The 27,333-nt window shown below is 35.2% G+C and overlaps 1 protein-coding gene across 1 annotated transcript; it reads right to left on the bottom strand.

Moving 5' to 3' along the window:
* Positions 1–697: 697 nt before the first annotated feature.
* On the bottom strand, positions 698–26,392 carry rept (RuvB-like helicase 2 rept). The gene is made up of 11 exons (XM_089250778.1): positions 26,282–26,392; positions 25,007–25,117; positions 24,743–24,884; positions 22,696–22,825; positions 22,521–22,587; positions 19,492–19,598; positions 17,238–17,455; positions 15,569–15,902; positions 5,310–5,439; positions 2,587–2,701; positions 698–822 (listed from the first exon to the last, which is right to left on the bottom strand). The coding sequence occupies exons 1-11, from the start codon at positions 26,288–26,290 to the stop codon at positions 782–784; spliced, it is 1,404 nt and encodes a 467-aa protein (XP_089106904.1). The 5' UTR covers positions 26,291–26,392; the 3' UTR covers positions 698–781.
* Positions 26,393–27,333: the final 941 nt, after the last annotated feature.

The raw sequence follows: 27,333 nt of genomic DNA, 5'->3' as shown, positions 1-27,333 counted from the left end.
CATGTGGGAACATGAGGGGGTGGAATTTTGGTTCCCCTACCCAAAATACAAGTTGTCTCATTTCTGACAACAACTCTGCAGCATACCAGTCAATTTCTACTGGGAAGGCCTTAACCCTTAAAGCAGAACAGCAGAGAAATCACTAAACCTCATGTCCTTTTTAAAGTTAAAAAAATCGGGCCTTTTCACGATTTTCAGCTGGTGCAAAGTAAAGGATATACGAAAAAAAGTTCCATTGAGAAAACAACTTTAAAAATATCTGCGCTTGTCAAATACTAAAATAAGAGGTTTTTAAAAAAGGGAGATATCTCCCTTGAAGGATTGATACACACAACCAATAGAATCAACTAATTGATTTTTATACTTATTCTTTGATATTTCTTCATAAGCCATATTCAGAGTACTCACACAGTTAGCACGAAATGTTCAGTAAAGAAAATATGATCGCATGTCAGTAGAGATACATTATTTGTTCATTTCACCAAGTACTTATTGTTTGGAATCATTCTTTGAAATGCCTTTTTATTAAGGAGTTGATTTTATTTCATATTAAAACTGTTTAATGTTAGCCAAATGCTTCATAAAATTTATAATTCCACCTCTAGGCAAGCACTGGTTCTTTGCGAGGATGGATGTTATTTACAAATCAACAGTAATTTCTAAATTGTTATTGTAGAGAAATAAAATGAATCAAATATACTGAGTAGAATAGTGCTTTTATTGAAAATTTGAATAAGAGTTCAAATGGTTATCCACAATGAAAAAAAAGGAAGAAAACTACTCATGTAGTGTCCATAGAAGGCATTTGCTCTTTTTCATCACCTGAAATGAAATAACACAAATTACAGTTTTAAACAAGCACACACATACACACACACAAACGTCTTTCTCAAAGTGTAGGTCATCCGACCTATGGGTATCATTAACATATGCTAGGAACATTGCAGCAAGCTGCTGGTATTGATGTGTTCCAGTATTAACAGTGGACTTTTTTGAAAACAGCAAATAACCATTAACTGAAGCAAGGGAGCTGCAGGTGGCGGATGATTGAGAACTACTGCGCTGATACAAAGAATTGCAAGTCTGCTTAACACTTTGATAAGTAAAGAACATGTCAATCAATAGTTAAGAACACCTTAACATTCGGCCATTGGAAATACAGTGGAAGTCTGTTATCACGACAGTTTACAATCACAGGAAAAATTGTTATAATGGACTTCTTGTTACAAATGGATGTTTTTGTAACAGCAATGTGACAATCACCTGTAAATCATTTGTTATATCAAGATTGTCATTATAAGCCATACTTGTTATAACAAACTTTTTCTGCACATTGATCTATGACAAAGAACCAACAGCTTGCATATTTTTGATGCTCAATAAAATATTCAAGGAATGGTATACATGTAAAATTAACATGCATGCTGCAGTCAAATTGATAGATCTTAGCTTTTACTGGTAAGAGTTTTATTACACTGAACTGATAAAATTTGGAAAACACTAAAAAAAATCCTGATGTACATAGATAAATTCTGAAAAAAAAAGTCTGAGGCTGGCTGTTCACTGGAAGCTGCTATGAGCGGGTATAAGTTGCGTGTATATGCAAGACTACTATAGCGGTCTTGCACACTTAGTAGCTTCCAGTGGATGACTGACCTGAAACCGAAGCAAATTCCAACCCACCTTGCTGAGGTGAAAGCAGTGATTTATCAATCTTCAGACTTTTACAGACACCCGCATTATCTTGCCCATACCCAAAGGAAAAATTGGTGACTTTTCATTGACTTATTTGGTGACATTAGCACTTTTTAATTTGGTGGAATGGCTCTTTTGCTTGCAAAATTAAACATTTTGTTGAGATTTGGCACAATTATGATCAACAATAGAAACCACTGTTGTTTCTGCTGTCCTGATAAAAGGTGATGATTTTCTGCGATTAAATCAAATATCGCACTTGCCGTGAAAAAAACTGAGAACTGATTAGCAAAAAATCTGTAACCTTCTTTCTTATTTCGCGACCTTTTCCTAATTTTGTAACTTTTTCCATGATGGTAGACATCCTGTTGTCCTTCCAAAAAAGGTTTCCTTTGTCCCTCTTTCAATTAGACACACATTTTGTGCAATACTTCATGGTTAATTGAAGGCTTTTGATGTCACCACCTTCGAGAGAAATGTTACATGAGAGTCACAAAAAAAAAAGAAAAAAAAAACGAATGGATGTGAAAGAATAAAGAAAATCTGCAAATTTACCTCACTTCTTCATTCGCGAGAGGGTATTACCATAGGAAATGGAAACTAATATCGACTTAATTAAAAAAATTACTGATGTAACATGAAGTATCAATATACTTCATTTCTATAACATATCAAAACACAATTTTCCCACAAAAAAAATATTTAAAAAAATGAGAAAATGTCCAACTTCAAAAATTGCTCAACACGTGAATAATTAGGGAAGCATCTTCAAACATTTGAACGACGGTGAATCCCTCTGTTTGAGGTATGCCAATCGTTATATACACACAATGACACGCTTAGAAAAACTCTCATGAATTACTGAAATGATACAATAATTAAGATATATACCCATTTCATTGAAGAGAAATTCTTGCTGATACTCCTTCAGAAACGCCATGGATCTGGCCTCATCATAGAACAAAGAATAAACTCTCTTTATATCATTAACACTCACTTCGGTACCCTAAAACATGTGATTGAAAAAAAAGTTATTAAACCAAAAAATATACATTTTCAGTTCAAATATTACAATAGATTTCTTGTGTTGCCAAAAATCATAAAATATGTACAGAACACTCAAGATACATGATAAACAATACTCTCAGAAAATAATCTCTTTGTTGGTTCTAATAGTTTGTGATTAAAGTCAAATTACATCATATATGAACAATATAAGGCCCCTTTCACACAGAGCGGATGCAGGTCCAGAAGAAGTTTTAACAATAGGTATATACAGAGCCTTTCAGACGAGGCGAAATTCGCCCACAACTTCGAAGTGTTCATGCGGGTCCGCATGTGTCAAAACCTAAGTGTGGGCTCCGCATCCGCACATACAAGTTTTGTAAATTAGGTTATATGGAGCTATTTACACGATGTGGATCGAATTCGTCCGCATCTTTGGCTACTTTTTAAAGATGATTTTGCACAGAGGGTTTTTTAATTATTTGCCATAAATACCCTTAAAAACACCATATGAAGGTCCCTGCTCATCAATAGGATGTACCTCCATCCGTTTCCTTCTGAGATGAAGAAGATATAGCAACTTTAACTGCCTTTTGTCCATACTATACAATTTTATACAATAAAACCTGTCAACAACGGCCACTAACGGGACCAAAATTATAAGCTGTTCTGTAATTCATTACGAATATAATTGACTACATACTTTAATAACTTTTAAATTTAATTAAAAAATATTTATATTTAAAATTTTAAATATTTTTTTTTGTTTTTTAAATTTTTAATCTTTTAATTTTTTAAACTTAAAAAATACTTTCATTGAACAATGTTATCCATGTACGGAATTCACTCAGGGCCGGATTAAGGCGTTTGAAGTTGTCCCCCCCTCCCCCCGACACCTACAAGTATATTTTACTTGATATTGAGTCTATAAACTAAAAAAATTTTTATAAAGAAAGATAAAAGAAATTTTATATTTCAGAAGTGACTAATCTAAGGATGGGATTTCACTCTAAAAGGTTAATGAAAGTTATTTTATAAAACTTGAAAAAAGCAACAAATAAATTTCTCGTTTGCATTGGAGCAAATGTAACTGATCAGCTTATTAGTTGCATAAATGCAACCAATAAGCTAAAAGAATTATAAAATTTTTATAGTGTAATCCGAAGAGAATGCTTAAGACAGAATCATGATGCGAATATTTCTAAGCACAAACATTTTGAAAGTCTCCACCCGTTTCCTTTTTTTCTACTTGCAAAGTCTTTGACATCTCCTGAATTTTTTTTTTTGGAACATCATTGGATGTTTTTGGAATTTTTCTTTCATATTTTCTAAAAAGACAGATCTTGGATTTTTTTTAAAAAACATTTTGAAAAAATTTGAAGATATTTTCTCCCATCGAGTACTTGTAAGGATCGAACTGAAGACATCTTTATACCCATATTCTATGGAACTCTAGATTAAATCACCAAAGAATGGCTCTAGGTTGCTTATGGGCACTAAAACAGAGGTGAAGGAGAAAACTAAAAAAATTGCAAAAAAAATACTTTTTAATGCACGAATTTCAAACTAAAGATGCAGGTGCTTAGCCCGCATCTTTTAGTGCTCATTTTAGTGCTCAAAAAAAATTAAATATCATACATTAATGCTAATGAATGGAAAGTTCCATTTTCGCAATTTAGCTCAATGAAAATGGAGAAATGGAAAAAAAACCGCACAAGCAGATAGAAGTTATCTCGCAAATTTCGGGTGTCAAAAGGCCAAATTGACGATGGCTGTTTGGCAAATTTTGTCTTGCCTCCCGAAAATGGAATATTTTTTGTGATTTGAGACAATGGTGACAATTAACATTGCATTTGTGAAGTTATTATATCCCGGTTTGGGCATGGATGTCTACTAACACTAACAAATTCCCTGGATGGATCATACTGATCTCTTGGGAATACGTGAAGATCACATTATTTATTTCAGGGATTAAAAACAAGAACAACAATCTTTTCTGAGTGGGCAAATTCTTTAGGAATAATTTTTCCCTCCAAAAGTAAGGACTTTTACAATCATTGTCATAATTAGGGAAGATACAAGAATTTTTTGGGAGTCCGAGAGATGGAGTAAAAATATTCTACTGCATGTGTTTTGTGTGGAACATTAACTTTTGCAAATCACTGACTTATAAGGTACTATGGTAGAAACAATGCAGAACATTAACATGACGTACAGTTGTATATAGCTTCGTTTTGCTACAACATGCAGTGAAGTGGTGACAAAAACAATATATTTTTACAGATAACCAGTTTTTTTATTAGAAATATATTTTCAGGGAGGGAGGGGGGTTAACTACATCAAATACAATGTGTGCATATGAATACAATGAACTGAAATGCAAAATTGCTGAGCCAATAGCGAAATAAATGTTCTATTGCATTTGGTAAGGAATGATAACTAGGCTGCTAAGGGTTCAAAAAGGAACACATTTATAATTTACTCCATAACACTTCAAGCAATCAAATCAGAAAATGGTCACTAATTCTTCAAGAATAAGCTCATTTATATACCACAGAATCAAACTAATTCAAATATTTTCAGTAATAGATGATGAATGTGCCTCATACCTTCCTTTTTCTGCAAACCAAGTTTGCAACAGTTATGAGTTGTATGGCATATCGCAATGACGTATCCATTCCAATCTTTGTCAGAACAGCAAATGCATCATCGCTCATATCCACATCTTCTTCCTCGCATCTGAACATTGTAAAAATGATTAAAAAAATTAAATATCATACATTAATTACTTATACATACACAGTTTGATAGCGTTTTGCTTTTTCAAATCAATTTTAGAAAGTCTACAGCAATGATTTTCAACCATTTCACAACTGCAGGCTGGTACAAGTAGTCCATAATTTTTGCAGACTAGAGGAAATAGTTTGCGAATTAACAAAAAATACACAAAGAGAAATAATTTGCGGACTATCAAAAAATATGTAAATAAGAGAAGTAACTAGGAAACCAACAAAAAACCCAAACAGGAGAAATAATTTGCAGACTAGCAAAAAAGGATATAAAGTAAAAATAAAAAATAGCAATAATTTGCATACTGGCGATAAATAAATAAGAGGAATAATTTACGGACGGACAAAAAACACTTAAACAGGAGAAATAATTTGTAGACCAGCATTATATATATATATATTTTGGTCATTCCTCCCCCCCCCCCCAAAAAAAAAAATTTTCATTCCACAATTTTGAAATGAAAAATTCAAAGTTGAATTTTCAAAATGGAATTGATCTCAGATTATAGCCCCCCCCACCATGACTTAAAATTTAATAATTCAATAAATATATTTTTTACTTTTACTTTCTAATATTCAATTTTTTGGGTTTTATGACTGAAAGCGATGGATTTTGTCCATTCTCTTACAAAAACAAATATCACTGCAAAAACATAAATATCTCAAAATCATATATCAAAAAATACAAATATACTTTTATTTTCTCAGCAATTGCAAACATAATGTGATAGATGTTTCAGAGACTCCTCTATAACCTCTGAAAAACGTTAGTGTTCAATGGAAAATGGGTTCCAGGTGAGCATAAATTAAAATTACTTTGTCCAGACCAGCGGTTTTCAAACTTTTTTGACTTGCGGAGCCCAATCCAGTACATAATTTCTATGGCGGAGCTCTGACTCGAGGAGCCCTTTTTTGTACATAAGTTTTATGGCAGATCCTTGTAGGCCTCTTTTATTTATCTATCTATCAAATTTACTGATTTATATTCTTTTCCTCGAGTCGCCACTTGGTCTAGACCATGGCTGGTTTGAAAGGAAGGAAAATATAATGTATGCAAGTGGTGCCATCTATCTTCTAAATCAAAAATGATAATGAAAATTTTTTCTGCGAATTTCAAACTATGACTGTACTGGATAGAAAAATTTGCAGGAACCATTATAATTTCTGATTCATTTCATCTAGCTGAAACACAACTCAGATAGTATAAAATAAATATATATAAGTTTATGAAGTGAGTGAATATAAAGCCCAGGATGAGAGCTTTAATGACTAAACTGCCTATGTTATTTCATCATTATCTCTCGCTATATTTTACTCATGGCATATACAAATCTACAAGTTTCCCCAAATAATTTTACTCATGCAGCTTATATGCCAGAGGGACACCAAAATTATGAGCATTTTGGCTCAAATCGGCCTGTAATTATCAACTCTGTTTGCACTACAACCGGAAACATGGCAATATTATTTCATTAAGCAGGATACATGGCAAGACTGTTTCACTAAGCAGGAATAAAGCCCTAGCAGACCGAGAAGACAGTATAATCCAGTTGAGACTGAAGGTAAACAAACGTTTCCGAGGTGCCACAGTTGGCGACTTTCTGAAGGGGTCTAAACTGCATCCCACCCGGAAAGCCTGATAAGAGGCCATCGCTTTCTAGGATAAAATCAAACACACAGGAATTTGACAGGAAAATCTAAAAATTGATTTAAAAAAATCTGTGACCTCTCTTATTTCATAACCTTTTTCCCATTTCATTACTTTTCCAGGATTTTGTCACTTTTTCATGATTGCAAACACCTTGAATATACCGACAGTTTTTGCATTGCAACTTCCGATGGTGAAGACGGATTCATCATTGCTGTTTTTCTAGTGAGATATGTTATTTCGCGAACTTTTTCGTTTTGTTAAAGGATACACAAATTTTTTGTTAAGTACAACAAGTCAGCGAAAATCGAGGCAATTTAAAAGTAATTAATGTTAGGAATACATCAAAGGAGTCAGCCTTTTTTCAGAAAAAAATAGCAGGAATGTACAGCAATAACTGTGCTTGAATGATTTTCTTTGCAGATGAGCTACAATTCCCGTAGTTTGGCCTCATTTTACACGTTATCGGAAGCCTAGGCAGCAAATCATGGGGGGGGGGGGGGGGACGCTGAAGATAATTCCATTTCTGGCCTCAAGAAATAAAATTTTGGGGAGGGCAAATGACCTCATCAAAATGTCATCAACTTCAAAGTTTCGTCGGGCAAAATTTTGTTTTTGGTGCAAAATGGCACCGAATTGATGAATTTCAACGTTTTTGTAGCAAAAGTTGGAAATTGTAGCAAACGCCAGAAATTGTAGCAGTTTGTAGCAACTGTAGCAGATTTTCCTACCCTGCATATATAAAACATGATTCCAAGTTTTCTGAAAAAAATTTCAGATTTGCACCAAGTTTCTTTGTTTAACTTTTTTTCAAGCTGGGACAGCAAGATTTTGAATTTTGCTACAAGCAATAATTTAGAAAAAAAAATTAGACACTATCTGAAACAAATCAAGAAGCACCATATGACAGAGAATTAAATAAAGAACTATAAAAAAAGTTTGTATAAGAAATATATAGTCTCGGAAGTGGTTTGTATACTTCTTTTGGGAATGGCCATATACATAAACCGGAGATATGATTTGTAGACCAGCAATAAATACATTAACTGGTGGAAATAATTTGTGACTTGAAGACCAGCAAAAGGAAAAATTACACAAAAATTATGTAGAATATATAGAATGTTTATTTAATGGAAAATAATGTAATGGCTACATAAAACTGGCTAAATGTTTCACAGATTGGAGGAACATTTTTCCACAGACCAGTGGTTAAAGAATGCTGGTCTACAGAACAATATGCAGCTCCAAAGTCTGAATGTACGAGAGATTGAAATAGCTTAGTTTTATTAATCAAAATTATTATTTTGCAGCACAATCATTTTCATGCACGTGAATGCTAATTAAAACAAGACCAACAGTTTAGATTAATTCACAATGGCTTTGAGGTATTGGTCACATATCGGGCTAACTGCCCACTGGCAATGAAAAAAACCCAGTTATGTGGATGTACAGTACCCACAACTTTTAACCGAACGATGGGGTCATCTTGGGTTCTAAAAGTTGCAGAATGAAGCAGTTTTCACCAACAATTATGGTTTATGATTTTCTACCCGAATATGTGCAATTTGTCTTGATGAGGGGTCATCTACATATTTATTATTGTTCAAACTTGGAAATCTTCAATGTAAACCCTTATTTTTTTTCCATCTTATCTGATTTATTGCATTGCATTTACCCTAAGAATTAAATTTCATTGGTGTAAGTATAAAAATGAGAGCGATATGAGTAAAAATGTGTTTGGGGACGCTCTGAACATTGAGAAACTGAATTTGAAGGTTGATTGCAGAGGGGAAAAAACACTAAACAAGTTTCAAAAGATAAATGCTCCATATGCCACGCGAGTGTTTGGATTATTTTTTTTTAGTGCTGTTAAAAAATAAATAGTTTTTATTTTATGGAGGTGAAAAACAAACTTTTTTTCATTACTCTTCATTTTAGTGACTTTATCCGTGATTGTATGAATATTTATACCATAATTGTTTCAAACGATGTGTCACAAAGCAATTGTTTGTGACAACAATTTCATCAATTCAGAAAAAATTTCCGTTGAACATTGCACTATTTTATATTATAATTTTGTTTCATTTTTTGGTATTCCTCAATTTTTAATAATGCTAAAAAAAATACAGATGAAATGAAATGACGTGGTTTTAGCAGAGATGATTCCACCAATAGCCACTACGCTAAACTTGCTGCACACTAAGATGATTTACACTGTTGGGAGAACCGTTATTTATTGATTATTATCTCCATAAATATTAACATCAATCTAATTGTATGATATTAATTTGTGAATTCCTTACACGTTATTATATTTACCATTTCAGCTCATGAATATTGTGTAAGGAAGGAAACGAATTACTGAAATAGTGAAAAATTTCAAAATTTCGTTGTTTATTTGTTTACTCGAATTTTTAAAAAAGAAAAAAAAAATGTTTGAAAAAAAAAAACTGGATGAATGACTTATTTATCGTATCACCGTATACTTAAAACATTACCCATTTCAGTAAAGTTATGAGCTTCATATTGAAACATTTTCGCATAATTTGTCATGAGAAATTTTTCAACGAGTTTCAAATTTATATTTAGACAATGGTCCCTAAAAGTGGTCATTTTAATATAATCGTTCATATCTCACGAAATAGTGGTCAGATTGGAATGAAAATTAATTCTGTTGGGTTTTCGACTATGCCGATTCGAATGAAGTAAAAATTAATGTATACTTCTATTCACAAATTTTTAAAATATGTTTTAATAATTCATAATTCATACTTTAAAAAAAGGCAAATTCAAAATGAGTAATAAAATTATATTTGACCCATTAGAATCTATCATTTAATATAAAAATTAATGAGATACAAATATTATTTCAGCAATTATGTTCAAAAACAAGATGTTTCCGTTTAACATTACAACACTAATTTTTAAATAATTTATATTTCACTAACCGTTCGTTCAAAATTGATGAAATTTGGTATTTCGGCATTTCTTGAGATACTGAATCCAAATATGGAAGAAAAAAAAATGGAGTTACCATTGAAATTTCAAAAGTTAGATCTAGTTTCAACAGCTAGATGCCCCCTTAAGAAAAAATTAACTTAATACACTTATGGAAGATCTTAAACGAAGAAGAATGGTAGCTTTCTTTTTCTTTTACAATAAATAGAATCCAAGATATCGCCATCATTCGGGTAAAAAATGTGGGTACTGTACTTTGACAGTTTAATGTAATGATCGGCTAACTATGGACCAATGGCCAGATCTAGACTGCTCAGAGGCTCTATCCACAGCCCTACCCAAATTTTAAAATAACATAGGAATTTTTAATTTCAGTGTTTCAAAAATATTCATTTGAGGGGGGTGTTCTGTTTTTTGCACACACCAAAAATGGAACACTGCCTAATAAATATACATAAAATTATTAAAATATACTTATTTTCAAAGTTGTGAAAGATACACCATCATCTTATTCGCGATGAAACTGTGCCAATCTTCAAAAAATACAACCTATCCTGTCATTTCATTTCTACACACAAAAATTTCAATTATGAATCAATATCAGAATATGTTCTGCCTGTCCAAATTATTTTTGCTTTTTAGCCCGTCATTGTTTCCAAATTTACCCATCAAAAGTTTGCCCATCACTGGTTTAACCGATCCAGATTTCAAACACAACCACCAACAATGTAACAAACTAAATAGTGCCAATTTGAAAAACAATACCAATGGAGTGGTCCAGATAACAGACCAGCACTGACTTTGTTGTTTTTTCATGCCACTTTCAGGATTTAAATCAAGATCTGTTTAGTTGGAGGTTTTTCACGTTAACCTTTTGGTTACCAGTGGCTTTCTTACTGCACACGTTCATTTATTTTCTAGAAATATTTGCAACTTTCTGAATTCGATCATTATGATCATTTGAATTTCACTTCATTAAACATACAAAAGTACAGTGGACTCCCTACAATCCAGCAGTTTTAGACAGGCTTCCTGCACATGTAAGATGAGAAGGCATGTCTATGTGCAGAAGTTCATACAATTTAAATGGGTTTTTTTTTAACTACCCTCCAGTAATACAGCATACCTTGGTCTGATATGTGCCAGATTGGCAAGAGTCAATTGTGGTTGAAAATATGTACAATTAAGACTGTTATAAAGTGGAGTGCTCTAAAGCAGAATGAGTCAAAATATGTGACATACACAGCAGAAAAATCTGGAAGAATTTTATGGAAAGTGTAAAAACACTATTATAGGAATATTGGGTGTGGGTCATAATCCCGACAGACGAAATCCCGACAAGTCACAATCCCGACAGACGAAATCCCGACAGGTCAAAATCCCGACAGGGTCGAAATCCCGACAAGTCAAAATCCCGACACGGTCAGAATCCCGACAGGGTCGAAATCCCGACAGGTCAAAATCCCGACAAGTCGAAATCCCGACAGGGTCAAATTCCCGACACGGTCAAAATCCCGACACGGTCGAATTTAAAAATTCAATTTCGCCGTATAAGCCGCACTTCGCGATTTCTGTCGGGATTTGAATTTCTCGCGATGAACGCCGTTGGGGTGACGATGAGAATGATAAATTGCTATCAAATAAATTTTCAAATTTTAATTTCGCCGTATAAGCCGCACTTCGCGATTTCTGTCGGGATTTGAATTTCTTGCGGCAAGGGGCGTTGGGGTGACGATGAGAATGATAAATTGCTATCAAATAAATTTTAAAATTTCAATTTCGCCGTATAAGCCGCACTTCGCGATTTCTGTCGGGATTTGAATTTCTTGCGGCAAGGGGCGTTGGGGTGACGATGAGAATGATAAATTGCGATGAAATAAATTTTTTAAATTTTAATTTCGCCGCATAAGCCGCACTTCGCGATTTCTGTCGGGATTTGAATTTCTTGCGGTGAGGGGCGTGGGGGCGCCGATGAGAATGATAAATTGCGATCAAATAAATTTTCAAATTTTAATTTCGCCGTATAAGCCGCACTTCGCGATTTCTGTCGGGATTTGAATTTCTCGCGATGAAGGGCGTTGGGGTGACGATGAGAATGATAAATTGCGATGAAATAAATTTTTTAAATTTTAATTTCGCCGTATAAGCCGCACTTCGCGATTTCTGTCGGGATTTGAATTTCTTGCGGTGAGGGGCGTGGGGGCGCCGATGAGAATGATAAATTGCGATCAAATAAATTTTCAAATTTTAATTTCGCCGTATAAGCCGCACTTCGCGATTTTTATCGGGATTTGAATTTCTTGCGGCAAGGGGCGTTGGGGTGACGATGAGAATGATAAATTGCGATGAAATAAATTTTTTAAATTTTAATTTCGCTGTATAAGCCGCACTTCGCGATTTCTGTCGGGATTTGAATTTCTTGCGGTGAGGGGCGTGGGGGCGCCGATGAGAATGATAAATTGCGATCAAATAAATTTTCAAATTTTAATTTCGCCGTATAAGCCGCACTTCGCGATTTCGGTCGGGATTTGAATTTCTTGCGGCAAGGGGCGTTGGGGTGACGATGAGAATGATAAATTGCTATCAAATAAATTTTAAAATTTCAATTTCGCCGTATAAGCCGCACTTCGCGATTTTTGTCGGGATTTGAATTTCTCGCGATGAAGGGCGTTGGGGTGACGATGAGAATGATAAATTGTTATCAAATAAATTTTCAAATTTCAATTTCGCCGTATAAGCCGCACTTCGCGATTTCTGTCGGGATTTGACTTTCTCGCGATTAAGGGCGTTGGGGCGACGATGAGAATGATGAATTGCTATCAAATAAATTTTCAAACTTTAATTTCGCCGTATAAGCCGCACTTCGCTGTTTCTGTCGGGATTTCCGTTTGTCGCTGCAAGTGGTTTGTGGCGCATACCATGATCAATGGAGATCAATAATTTGGAAATTCATTTACTTTTCCAACTTGGCGAAAAGCAAAGGATTCAGGGTTGCCTTTTTCTGGCATTTATCGATTTTTCTATCCTCCACAAACACTGCTGTTCTTTATTATTTTCTTTGAGAATTTTTCGAAATTCTTTCTCGCTCAAGTTTCAAATAGACTTAAAATGTCAAATGATATTGCACAAAGTTAGACCGTTTCATGAAGAACTTAATTTAAAATTTTCAAGGTTTTCGAAAGCAATGTAATAGTAGAGAAATATTTTTATTCATATGTATAAAATTACATGTCTTGACAGCTTAATTCACTGATTCATCGCCGAGCCGCAACCACTGAAGGTCAGGCCCGTATCTAGAAATTCCATTCGGGGGGGGGGGGGACAAGGTGGTCAAATAATATATTTGGCCATGTTTTACCTTATTTCAATCATTTTCTCTCATTTCGAAGGGACCGGATCCCCAATTCCCCCCTTCTCACTACGAAGCTATAAACATAAAATTCTGTCAATAGTTTTATTTTATACTGTTGAGACTCCCAAAAAAATTTCTTAAAATTCTATCTCTAAGTTGGTCTTAAGGCTTTGAAGAGAGTATGCAAATTGTGTGGTAGTGTAGTTGCATACAGGGTGTCCTTTAAGAGTTAGTACGGCAATTGTCTTCTCAACCATCCGTGGTAGAGATGATTTCAGTTTGAAAAAATGCTCAAAAGGCGTTCAAAAATTACCCTGTACCAGTTTTGAGAGTGAAAACACAGTGTGTAACAAAATAAAAAAATATAAATTTTTAAAACTTCTAATTATAAAGTGACTGCACCGTATCTCCTGAGACCAACAAAAAAAATCTAAGTTGACAAGTACAATGTTCGCCGAGATATTTGAATTCAAAATTCGAAGGAAAGGTGGAAAGGACAGCATAAATTTGGGGAAGGAGCGTTGTCGATTAGTTTTTGCTGTCTTTTCATAACTTTTCTCCAGTTTTCGAATTCAAATATCTTAGCGAATATTGCACTGAGAAACATGCAATTTTTCTGTTGGCATCAGGAGAGACAATGCAACAACTTTCAAATTGGAAGTTAAAGGACGAGAAATCAAAGAAAAATTTAGATTTTTTTGTTTTGAGCCACACACACTGTATTTTCCGAGGATGATATCACTTTCCGCTATCTATACGAAGGTTTCAACGGTTGGCTGATGCGAGATGAAGTTAGGAAGGAAAAATTCACCTGTGCTCTTGCTAGGAATCAAACCCACGTTCTCGAGCTTTCTGGGTGAGCCCACTAGACTACAAAGGCAAAGAATATCAATTTTTCCTTGGAACTTGTATGCGATGAACGGTCGGACCTAACTCAGGCCTCTGGAATCACGAAGTGCGGCTTATACGGCGAAATTAAAATTTGAAAATTTATTTGATAGCAATTTATCATTCTCATCGTCACCCCAACGCCCTTCATCGCGAGAAATTCAATTCCCGACAGAAATCGCGAAGTGCGGCTTATACGGCGAAATTAAAATTTGAAAATTTATTTGATAGCAATTTATCATTCTCATCGTCACCCCAACGGCCTTCATCGCGAGAAATTCAAATCCCGACAGAAATCACGAAGTGCGGCTTATACGGCGAAATTGAATTTTTAAAATTTATTTGATAGCAATTTATCATTCTCATCGTCACCCCAACGGCCTTCATCGCGAGAAATTCAAATCCCGACAGAAATCGCGAAGTGCGGCTTATACGGCGAAATTAAAATTTGAAAAATTTATTTGATCGCAATTTATCATTCTCATCGGCGCCCGCACGCCCCTCACCGCGAGAAATTCAAATCCCGACAGAAATCACGAAGTGCGGCTTATACGGCGAAATTGAATTTTTAAATTGGACAGTGTCGGGATTTTGACCGTGTCGGGATTTCGACCCTGTCGGGATTCTGACCGTGTCGGGATTTTGACTTGTCGGGATTTCGACCCTGTCGGGATTTCGACCCTGTCGGGATTTCGACCCTGTCGGGATTTTGACCTGTCGGGATTTCGACCCTGTCGGGATTTTGACCTGTCGGGATTTCGTCTGTCGGGATTGTGACTTGTCGGGATTTCGTCTGTCGGGATTGTGAACGGAACCCAGGAATATTTACTGCAGAAAATTTCAAGTCAATTGAGGGCTCATTGGAGAACAATGCAAAACACCCGTTTTGATTGGGGGAGTGTCCCAAATCTCTCAGTGGCAAAAATAACTTTAGGCCTATCAAGTCAAAAAATAAAATATAGAGCAAAATGTTTAATTGTATTCTTATAAAATTTCATCAGTACTATGATGGCCATGAAAGTATGTTTCATTATGCTTCATTAATAATAAATTATTCCATTACAGAGTGTTGACATCTCATTTTACAAAGAGAACCAATTAAAAACAAGTTGAGTGAGGAATTCCAAAATCACTCAAATTTGACTTTTACAAAGCATTTCAGTTAGGAAAAGCAGTTGATTAGTAATAATGACCCCAAGCAAACGTGAAATTGAGAAGAAAAAAAAAGTTCACCTGATCTTGAGGATTTTCTTAATTTCATTCTCATCATAAGGAGAAGTAGATATGATCACCAGCCTATCCAATAAATCGATTGGTATGCCATGGGGACTTTCATAATTGGTTCCTCGTATTTTGGTGATTCCCCTGTTGGTTGCCATGATGAGTATGGGTGCCATGTCATTTTCAAGAGCTCTATTGAGAAAAGAGAAACACTCCATGTCCAGCATGTGAACCTCATCTATGAATAGGACACCAGGTACGATCTCAGCTTTTCCTTCTTCCCTCCATTCCGCAACTTTGGCATTTATCTGCTCTCGTACCTCACTTTTGATCTCACCAGTATCACCTGTAACACAAACATGCTTAACATATAATTCACTCTAATTTAAAACAAAACTAAAATACTGATACAATTTTGTGAAATACATGTTTTACTTCCGAATTTTCAGACAATCTTTTGAATCAAGAACTTAATCTCAAAGTAGCTCCACAAATTAAATAGCTTATATAATTTACCGGTTCATAACTGATTTTCCAACAGTAAATAATTGATTACAAGAGTATTTAAACACGGTTTAAGCTCACTTGAATAAATAAATTTTCCTGACTTTTCCAGTGAAACTGAAAAACGTTTGTGAGGTTTTTTTTTTTAATTTTTTTTACCACCAAAAAATAATAATTAATATTAACTTTTTTTTCAATCCTTCATACATTTTACTTCACGCATATTTTCATTACCCTCAATAATTTGTTCTCTAAACTGGTCAACTCATAATCAACCTCAGATGTTCAACATGTGGGAGAGAGGCTGCAGTGGTAACATGTACTCACTAAATCGCGAGAACAAGGTTTGTTATAACAATACCCGACCATAATTTTTTGTGCTTAAACCAATGAAGCTAAGAAGGCTCTATGTTGCCTTGACGATGCTGTAAGATGCAATGCACGGACCTGCGGGCAGCAGGCAATTGGCAGCTCCATCACGATCACACATCTACCTATTCCTTACCTAGACATAGCATTTCCTGACCAAACACAAAACATCTGTTCCATCCGGCTCCCTACTCTTCCGACATGGCTCAGACTTTTAGCTCTTCCCCAAGCTGAAAATGTCCCTGAAAGGGACCAGATTTCAGTCAAGAGAAGCCATCATTCAGAATGGGACAAACAAGCTGAGCATAATCATCTCAAAAGAGGCATTCCAGCAGTTTCAGACAGTAGCAGAACCATTGGGAGAAGTGTGTGGCAGCCCAAGGGAACTAATTTGAAGACGATTAGTTTAAGGTTAGAACCCCTGTTGGCAGCACAGTGATAGTTGACTGAAGCTGGTTTTCCTACTTTGAGACATAAATGTCAGCCAATCTTCCACTTGAAAAAAGTCTCGCAGACAGCCTGCAGACCTTTAGTTTTTACTTTTGATATAACTACTCTCCCAATACAACATCCATTTTCCATGGGACGAAGGGGGGATCGTTACATCAAGCGTCGACTGTATTTCCCTCTTGAACCTCTGACGACCACAGATGAAGGACACTTTCACAATATGTCATCACCAAGTCTCCTCAAAAGCACCTTATAAAGCAAAACACTATTCACAATTATTGTGTATCATAGATAACTATTTCTAAAGATTTTATTCCACTATAAATCACTTCATTTTAGCAAAGCTTTTTTTTTTTACCTGAGAATAAAGCTAAAAACCCTTGAGTTCTGCTGTTGATCACATCTATTTCATGCAGAGAAACTGTATGTACCACTTCTTTTCTTTTCAACATCTCTCCTGATGGACACTGCACAAATCTTGTCTGGGAAGACATAGCATCATAATCTTTTGCACGAGTGTAAGACCTCCCCAGTTTTGTTATTTTACCGGTTGCTTTGTCAATCGCAATGACATCCCTGTGGAAGAAAGAAATCATTTCAGACAACAAATTATTTACCAGGAGCAATTATGAACCGGATAATGTAGAATCCAATACAATTTTATATCTTGCAATTTGCTTCAATTTTGGTTTCCTCTTACATAAGTTCTAAATAGTCTCCAACAGGAATTGGGTTTTTTACATTAAAAACTGCTTTAAACTTTCAAAAAATTGTTATAAATCATCAAAAACCTAAATGAAGGCTTTTGGATAATCTTTTAAATACAATAGGTATATAAAATGATGAAAAACTTACTTTTTTTACATACTACGTTTTATTTTCGAACCATAATTTATTACAAAACAATTAAAATTTGCAATTTTGAATTTCTCGACATACAAAGAGTCTAGCACAGGTAATATATAATTTTTTGGTCTATTTTATTTCTACACTGCTGATTACCTGTGTTCAATTTACTTATCAAAATAAAGCTGTTTCTTCAAAATATGTGTGATAGGAGATCAGGTTAAAAGTGTCTGATCATTTTTGTCGCACCACTGTCATTTACGCCGATTCCAAATGGCAGGCTTGTTTTTTATACTCATTGAGAGGTTGGTGTTCTAACCCCTCGATGGGGGGACTCCCTGCGGTAGCAATTTTTTCTGTAGTCATATCTCCGTTTCTGTTGTACCCGTGTCAGGAGTTTTCTGACAAGGATGAACTGGGTACCAAACTCATGACACCTCTAAACATCCTTTGGTACTTTAGGCGAGTATCTTATCGATCCGGGCTACCACGTCTTCCCTGGACGGACCATGCTGATCCCTTGGGAATACGTGAAGATCTCGTTATTAATAAAAAAAATAAATAAAGTTTTTGACCTCAGAAATTAGCGCAGTACTAAAACAGTCAAAAACTTTCTGCCAATGTTATCAAATAGTTTTTGTTAACCTGATAGATATGTTAAATAACACTTACTTTTATGTATGTAGATTAAAGTGTTTTATATTTTGAAATATTATTACTGAGCACAAAATATGTATTTTGATATTTTAATTTTTCTAATCTGCCCAAAATTTGACTACACATTGAAAATTCTAGCACAGCAGCTGTCAATACACTAATTAAACTCATTCTCACCTAAAAATGTCTTAGGTCAGGTTGTATAAATCCACAGTTTTAAAGAGTATCAAAGTAGAGCTGGCAGGACTTGATACCCAAAGCATTGCTTTATACAATTAGATACAATTTCAATAGGTAAGGCATTGCATATAAATGTTAGTAAATGTACCATATCATGGTCAAACTTGGTCATTTTCACTTTTGCACTAAAAATAAGTTACAGGAGTTTCTTAAACATCATATACAAGCCCAGCACTGCCAAATTAAAGGGCATTTTAGTCCTACAATTTAGTATTTTGATTGCTAGATATATTCTAATATTATGCATAATAAGGGTAATAAGAGTACTGTTTGAAGTATCAGAGATTATCTAGATAATTTAATAACAAAAATCTGCATTCAATATACGGCCTAATATAATTTTTTAAACCACCTATCTGTTATGATAAGAGTACAGCAGGCATTCATATCTACATACATGTATAAGCAGTTAAAGAAATTTTGGAAGATCAAGAATCATCATGAATTAAAGAATATCAAATAGTTCCATAGTTTTTCCTTCAGCTTTTATGCTATGCACTATTCAAATTCCATATTTTGTAAGGAAAAAAAGGCATGTATATTGTCCAAAATAATTTTGTAGGGAGTAAAAAATTTTACAATTAAGTATTTATTTTACATATTAAGTATTTATTCTTCATATAACATAGTCCAAGTCATTAACACAACCCACACTTAGGGAACCACTGGATTAGAGAATTTCGACTGTAACTGCATTAGAAATATTTTTCTGGCACTCTCAAAATAATGTTTCAGCAACCAAGTTTCAGAAGATATATTTTGATTCTCATCGTCAAATGAGATTAAGAATACTGTATACCGGTAATTTTAAGTTTTAATTTTCTATCAACTAATATTGCGATATTCAATGTAAAAAAATTGTTACTCACCCAGCATGTATCTTCTCTTTTAACAAAGATTCTATCATTTTATGGCCTAAGTCGTAAGTAGTTTCCATATCGGTTGTTTTTAAAAGAAGCTTCCCAACTCTGGCACTCTAAAAAGAAAATTATTTAAATAAGAAGTTTCATTTTTATGGCTACTGTAAACAAAACAGTGATAACATAGTCTAAGAAAGCCTTAACCTTTTCAGACCCTGGCATGCTCAAACAGCCACTGTGGAGTCGCAGGACATCATACTGGACTCTCATCAGGACAATCGAGGTTCAAACCTCATTGACCCACAGTGGTGGTTGGCTGAAGTTGGTTTTCTGCAGTTTTCCAACTTTAAGGCGTGAATGCAAGCCAGTCTCTTATTTAAAAAGTCTCTCCACAGAGAGCAGGCAGACTTTCACCATGATACTTACATAACATGAAATTCAAATATTTACCCTCTTCACTTTAAAATATGAAACACGAGTGGCAGCACTAGCAAGAACACAAAACAAGCACAACTCTAACAATATAAATAGGTTAGGACCATGCATATAGACTCATAAAACACGTTCCGACATGCACAGATTCAATAGAAACTCCACAAAGCAGGTCGTTTTTTTCCCTCGATTTAGACTTTTTTTAAACCTCAGGGAGTTAAGCCTTGATTTAACAGATTATGGGTGTTTTATCATTGAAGTGAAGGCATCGACTGTATAGAACCATGTTCCCAGGACATTGCTGTATTTTTACTTGCTCTCTTTTGGACACGCTCGGTTTTTTTTCAAATGAAGATCTATAGTTTTTTCTATATTTTTTTACAAGCCTTTTATACTTTCCTAACAGGGGAAAATAGTCATTATGTAAAAAGAGTTCAGAAAATTATTTTTGTCAGTGTCAGTATAAGACGAATGCGTGAGGAAACTCAGTTTAAACACTTCATTTTCTCTGCAATTCAAATACATCATAACTGATAAGCTAATTACTGTACATCTTGTGTTCATAAGCTAATCCCCCCCCCCCAACAATATAGGAATGAATTTTTGAAATAAAAACTCAGATTATACATGCATGTATACATGGTACAGACACACCTTGGCTAGCACGGCCCAAAATTTTATAGAAAAACATTAAAGAGCCACAGTAAAAAAGACACTGACCAAAGGCTGAAATGAACAGCATTAAAACTGGATGAAAGAGAATTCAAAGAAAAATGAGAAACTGAAGATTAATTTTTACACCATGTTCACAACCCAGTCCAATTCATAAATATCATTTTATGTAATGAGGTCAGCCCATTCCCATGTCTAGCGCATGCATGTGGAAAAGATGATCTCCTAGAATGTATCAGTTTGATGTTAAGAATTTTCCCTTAGAAATGCAATGGAAACATTCAAGCATGGACGTATTTTTCAATGTATTTTTCGCATTGCTGAATCATTTATTTCACGTGAAATAGCTCAAAAGCTTTCAGAAAAAGAGGTAGAAACATACATAGAAAGTTATTCTGAGGGAAATAAATTTAAAAAAATCAGGCTTAATTAATCACAGTAATTCTGACGATGCTTTTATGAAAATTCACCTCACAATGCTGCTGTGTAATGCATGTATCCGTCAACTAAAATCAGGGGCAGCTTGAGCTTAACTGCCGCCTGGGTACAAAGTCTCTTATGCCGCACTGGCAGGAGGCTGAAAGAGCTTCAGTGACGGGGACTTCAAGATAAACCTGATTTTTTTTCAGAAGAAAGTCACACACCATTGTTTACCATGCGAAATGTTCGTGACCATATGTCTAGCTTTTGAAGTAGATTTTTCTGGTTGTTTTTTTTTATTGTCCCTCAATTATTTTACCATTCTTAGTAATGCCAGATAACTTAATCCTTGAAACAGCACTTATTTTTGCGAGCCATCATCATTTATCCTGTATAGATGATATATAACAGAGTTATTTTTATTAAGAAATTTTTTTCAAAGGTGTTTCTGGTACTCCAGGAACTGAACAAGTAAGTAGCCGAACTTTTCCTTTACTTTCATTTGACTATTCTGGAACAAATTCTGGGTGGGAGAACCAAAATGCACATTTGCCCCAATCGATAGAGTGCATGGGCTACACTTGGGCATGAGACTCATTGCGGCCGAACATGAGGGGTGCTAAATCCGAGGTGAATGGATAAAAAAAAGTTCCATTGGCTAAAAGAAATCAAAGAAAATGTTTTTTGTCTGCTCTGGAGGTGTGAAATCTGAGATGAAAGGGCACATTTTTTAAAATCGTTTTTTTTTTTCGTTAGGAATTGTTTGGATAAGTTGTGAGAGAGGGGCATGACTCCCAAGGGTAAGACTGAGAGGGATCCAGATTGGGAGTCAGACTGAATCCTTATCATTTTTTTTTTCACACTATAAATTAACTGTAGAAGGGGTCCCACGAAAGATTCCAGACTAGGGGCCCTCACGCAGGATGTAGGGCTATGGGGGAGGGGGGAATAGGCAGGAAGCGCAAAAAATAAATCCTGCACAGGTACAGATTTTGTCTCAAGCTGCCCTGATAGATTATTCTTGTTTCTGGTATTTACGGTCAAAGGCGCTGACTATTTTCTCAAAGTTTTCTCAACGTTTCCGTTGTCGAGTTATGACTGAAAAGCATGATGTCACGTGAATTTTTACTGTGCTTAATTTTGGAGTCTAAGCTGCCACCCTTTACAACCTGCCGCACCCCTTACACCCTCGCTTAAGCCGTCTGACTAAAATACACATTGGAAAAATCTGTATTTGTTAGCTGAGGCAGAAATATAACAAAAAATCTTCGCCAGCTGAAAAATTTGTGAGCGTACGTGTCAAAGTATTTGAAAATTAAAACTAATCCAGGGGTTTTCAAACTTTTTCCCCCTCAGGCACTACTTTTCCTAATCAACGCTTATCTGTCACTCCCCAAAGCAGTTTAACAAAGAATCGCTTAGAAAAACCTTCAGCAGAGTGACATAACTGGTTGGTGCCCAGTTTGAGAATCTCTGCTCTAATCAAAATAAATGATCTATAAAAGAAAGCTTACCGATCCAGCAACTGGACGATCAAGTTGCATTTCAATTACTTCAGCTTCTAATATTTCTGTTTCTTCCCTGCAATTTGTAGATTAAAAGAAGAATTACGGCAAGTTCTTCACACAAGCAGCAAATATTTTTACCCACAAAATACATGGACAGAAAAAATATTTATATCATACATACTTGATACGGACTCCGATAGATTTCCGAAATGATTGGGTCAAAGCCTCTGTTTTGGACATCTCCAAAGAAAATACTTCACTGCCTGATATTGCAGTGAATGGTGTATCTACACCCAAAGATTGAGCCATGCCTGAGATAAAAGGAGAAAAAATATAATTTTTATTGTAAAACAAAATTATTGTAAAATTAATTGCATTGCGAACTACTTGAATCATTAGCATGCAAACAAAATTTTAAATGAAACAGATTATTGTTTATTTACATGACTTGAATCAAATTTTAAAAAAAACCTACTACATGCCGGGTCGGAAGTAGAAGAGCACAAATGATTCGGGTGGCAAAACTTTTTTTTGTCGAGTAGTTATGCTGAACAGTATATTTTTTATGAAGACTACAGTTTTGAAACATTAAAATAGTGTTCCAAATTTTTTGATTATATATTTTTAATTTTTTTTCAGTCGCAAACTTTATTCAATCAAATTCATTCAAAAACACAATACAATATAATGTATAATGCAATATATCTAAACATATGCAAGTGTATCGATATATATGAGTTGTCAAGGGGTAACATATTTATTCCGTAGTAAAATTAAATTACTGCTTAGCATCCCATAAGAGCAATATGTAAGTAATTTTACTCATTTATTCACGCTCACAATATATCTTGGTACAAATCCAAAAGTTTGAAAGTACTCTCTTGACATTGTACATAAAAGAACATTCTATATACATATTTGTTTGAAAAATAGAGCTGTAGATTATAATGACAATAATATTGCTTAAAATTACTCTGAAGAGAGTAGAAAATTTATAATGATTATATTAAGTATTTATTACCAAAATCTTGAAATTTTAAGCATAACCACAATAAGTATATTTATTTTCAATAGGAATTTATAAAATGAAATTCACTATTTGAAGTTTTTTACACGACAGTTGAAACCGCGGTTTAAACCCTCAAAAACCTGCTAACCCTGATCTTCAGTTATGGCTTTCCTTCAAATTTTTCCCAATTGTATTAATTCATTTGCAGCTCATTCATTGTTGCAAGAGACAGATTAGGCCAGGCATCTTCAACTTGTCGCTCGCGAGCACCATAGTGCTTCCAAAAGCAAGCACCCAGGGTGCTCGATGCTCGCACCAGATTTAATGTTTGTGAGCACTAGATCAACGCCCAATTGAACACCTTGTACAAGTTACATTCAAGTATGGAAATTATCCTGACTTCATGCACTTGTATGTCAAACTTGACGAAAAGATGCTCTTCCTTTGATGATGGGAACAGGCAGTGCTTGCAACCAGAAAAAGGGGTTTAAGTCCTCTAAACTGGGGCCATGTCTCAAAAGTTTGCTGGTCATATCTGTCATTACAAGAATAGCATATAATTTTGCAATTCCCTATTAAGGCATAGTTTCTGTATAGTTTCTTTAACATTAGTTTGTTGGCAGTGCACTGCAAATAACTAACAATAGGAAGATTCTTGTTACAGTAGAGTCTCGTTTATCTGACCTTCGCTTGTCCAACATTCCAATTGAAAAAAAAACTGCATCAATCCACAATAAAAACTGCAAGTTGCGAGCTTAATCTATTTTTTGTTGCTCTCGACTGTACAATGGTGAGCCTGCCCACACTTTGACTTGCGTGTCTGTCATTCGCCTTACCCTCACTCACTGTCACAACTACTGTACTCAGTGCAGTGCAGTACAGCTTCAGGGTACGTGGATCTGTTTATCGTCTGTTACATGTACACGTGTCTGTGTATGTTGAATAAATGTTATTGTGTTGTTCAAAAGTTGAAATTCACGTATGTATGGCAACAAAAAGAAAGGTGTAAAATATGATAATTAGGTTCGTAATGTGTAAAATTATAACATTTTGACGTTTAACGGCTGCTTTTTCTCAAATCCTACCTATTATCCGACATTTTCTCTTATCTGACATTCTGCTGGCCCTTTTATGCCGTATATGTGAGACTCTACTGCACAAGCTGCATTTGTTATATCAGGCTATATAACAATTCTTATATAATGAAATTGTAACTCACCCATAGCAATAGCAGTTTTGCCTGTACCAGGTTGTCCAGCAATCAATACAGCTCGGCCAGCTATTTTACCTTCTTTGACCATTTCCAAAATCAAACGGGCAGCTCTTCTGGCAGCAAGCTGTCCAACCATCCCTTGAGATACCTGAATAATACCAACAAAGGTGAATTTACTTTTTAAATGTCAAACTACATTGTTATGTACATGTAAGCGATTCTACATGCATCATGCATGCAGCAGTACAAATAATTTCGAACAATACTCACGGCTCTGGGATCATATGAATCATCAACACCCAGTCCTCTGATATGCGAATGTGCACCTATCCTCTCAATACGAGTTGTGTCCCGAACTTCTTGGACCTTAGCTACTGAAGCCTATAATTAAAATATATATATATTGTGTTCCCATATATTTTTTTAAAACTTGTTTTTAAAAGCATAAATATAAGATAACTTCAGTTCTATTTGTGCTTTATGCCACGGCTTTACAAATCGAGAAAAAATCTACGCGTCAACGAAATATATTAAGAGCCAAGCATATTCTTTTTTGCTGCTGGTCGTGATAGCATTGTTTAATACACTGTCAGTCCAGTTGACAGAATGTAGATTAATGATTCAAACCCTACTTGTATATAATTGTAGCATATATTTTTTCCTCTTTTTTTATTTTTGTCTTTATTTTCCATTGTTTTTCACTTGTATTCAAAGTTGATATTAAGCTTGTAGTCATCCCAAAAGGACACAAGCCTTCATAAAAATTGATTCATTTTTAATTACTTATATTTGCGGGTGAAGGATTATAATGTATTTATTTTGTAGAGTGAGACAGATTAGTGAGCAAAGCACAGCCCATAAATCTGCCGGACATCAAATAAACATCTGGTGTCACATCTCTAAAAGAATCAGCAAACAGTGACACCACTGCAAGTCTTTTGCCAAACACCGAACAAACGTCCGGCTTTGTAAAGGTATTCTCTGCCTATTTTATGCAGCCAAACATGTCCGACGACCCCGACCAAAAGTCGCCAAGGCCGTTAGACACTGCGGGCGCCTAAACAATGAGTTACTTGCATTCCGGTGTCTCGTTCTTTAAAATTATGAAAGGTGTCAAAAAATTTGATGGCTTCTTTTAGAGGTAAATTGTCAAAGCCACAGTATCGGATGTTGACAAAGTATTATTTACAAACGCGCCATCGTAATATTAAAAAAAAAAGTGACATCTTGCCATCTAAGCACAGAAAGTCACTTCGGTGGGGCCGTGAAAAGGCGCCAAAGGCCTCAGCCTAGGGAGGAGAGGGGCTTGTACATAATAAACCAAATTACTTTAGTAACTACCTAGAATGGAAAACGCAAGTTATCACAATCCACACAAACCCCTTGAAGTTTTGATTATAATTTAATGAACAATTAATTCTCAATGGTTGGTTATTATGGAGTTGGGCTATTACCGGCGAAACACACATGTGAATTTACAGCAACAATTTACATCTTATTGACACAATTTCAAAGTGGATGATATTAATCGAATAATATACACACCAAAGCCATGATTTATTCACGAAATATTTCACGAACTGATCCACGAAAAATACAAGCGCGACCACGATGTTCTCGTGCGCAATGTTTTGTTTCAGAATTCGTTACAAAAGGAGTTGCCAGATATCTTTAAACGATTTCCAGCAAAAATCATCCTCAGAAAGTAGCCCGAAATATTTTAACTTGATATGGTCAACATTGGACTAAAGCGATTTGAAGTCTAAAATTTTACTTATAGCTCGGTGCAGATAGCAGCATCAGTCCTACTTTTACCACATCTATTATTCAAAAAACAAACTAAAAAAACTATCAATTATTATTTAGAAAATCCTGGATGTAAGTTATGTAAGTTATGTAAGTTAATCCTTGATATGTCTACTAGGATACGATATTTTCCGATACGACAGAGAAACTACTGCGGGAGGAGGTGTATGCATTATTATTCGAAGCAGCCTGAAACCTAAGCTGGTGAACGTGCATAATGGAAATCAAGATGTTGAGATAATATCGGTGGATATAAAAAGCGGAAATAGGAAGTGCAGGCTTATTACGGCGTACGTTCCACCAAATAAAGCATGTAATTTAGATCATTGGTGCGAGTTTTGGAGAGAACTAAGGCATTACTGCTCTGCGCGCTTTCCGGTGATTTTGGTCGGGGACTTCAACATGCGGGGAATCGATTGGATAAACGGGAGATTCTCGTCTGAATTGGCGTCACAGTTCATGTCAATATCAGCAGAACTAGGCCTTGTTCAGTTGGTCGATTTTCCCACGAAAGTGGAAAACTTCTTAGATCTTCTGTTTGCTACCGATCCTTCGGTGGTCTACGACGTATATACACTTCCACCCTTCTGCAGCAGCGATAATCCACCGCACTTGCCGATACACTTCTCATTGCATATTACAACAGGATTAGATTGCCGATCAACACTAAACTATCACAATGCAGATTATCCACGATTATCAGCTATTGTAAAAGATCTGCAGAACCAAGTACTGGCTGGAACTATCTCAGCTGCGGATGCTTTGCCAGCTCTATTTCTGCGGTCTCGTGA

This window comes from Pholcus phalangioides, unplaced genomic scaffold (assembly GCF_987345545.1).
Source record: "Pholcus phalangioides strain wild (caught in Gottingen) unplaced genomic scaffold, Ppha-v1.0 ptg000024l_1, whole genome shotgun sequence".
Classification (NCBI taxonomy): Eukaryota; Metazoa; Arthropoda; class Arachnida; order Araneae; family Pholcidae; genus Pholcus; species Pholcus phalangioides.
The sequence above is the reverse complement of the archived record's forward strand: the minus strand, read 5'-3'. Positions and strand labels throughout refer to the sequence as shown.

Excerpts from the sequence above, each read along its gene's own strand:
- rept (XM_089250778.1), bottom strand. Across the intron at positions 24,885-25,006 it reads ATTCATATGATCCCAGAGCC|GTATCTCAAGGGATGGTTGG; the intron begins GTGAGTATTGTT and ends GGTATTATTCAG. Across the intron at positions 823-2,586 it reads ATTTCTCTTCAATGAAATGG|GTGATGAAAAAGAGCAAATG; the intron begins GTATATATCTTA and ends ATTTCATTTCAG.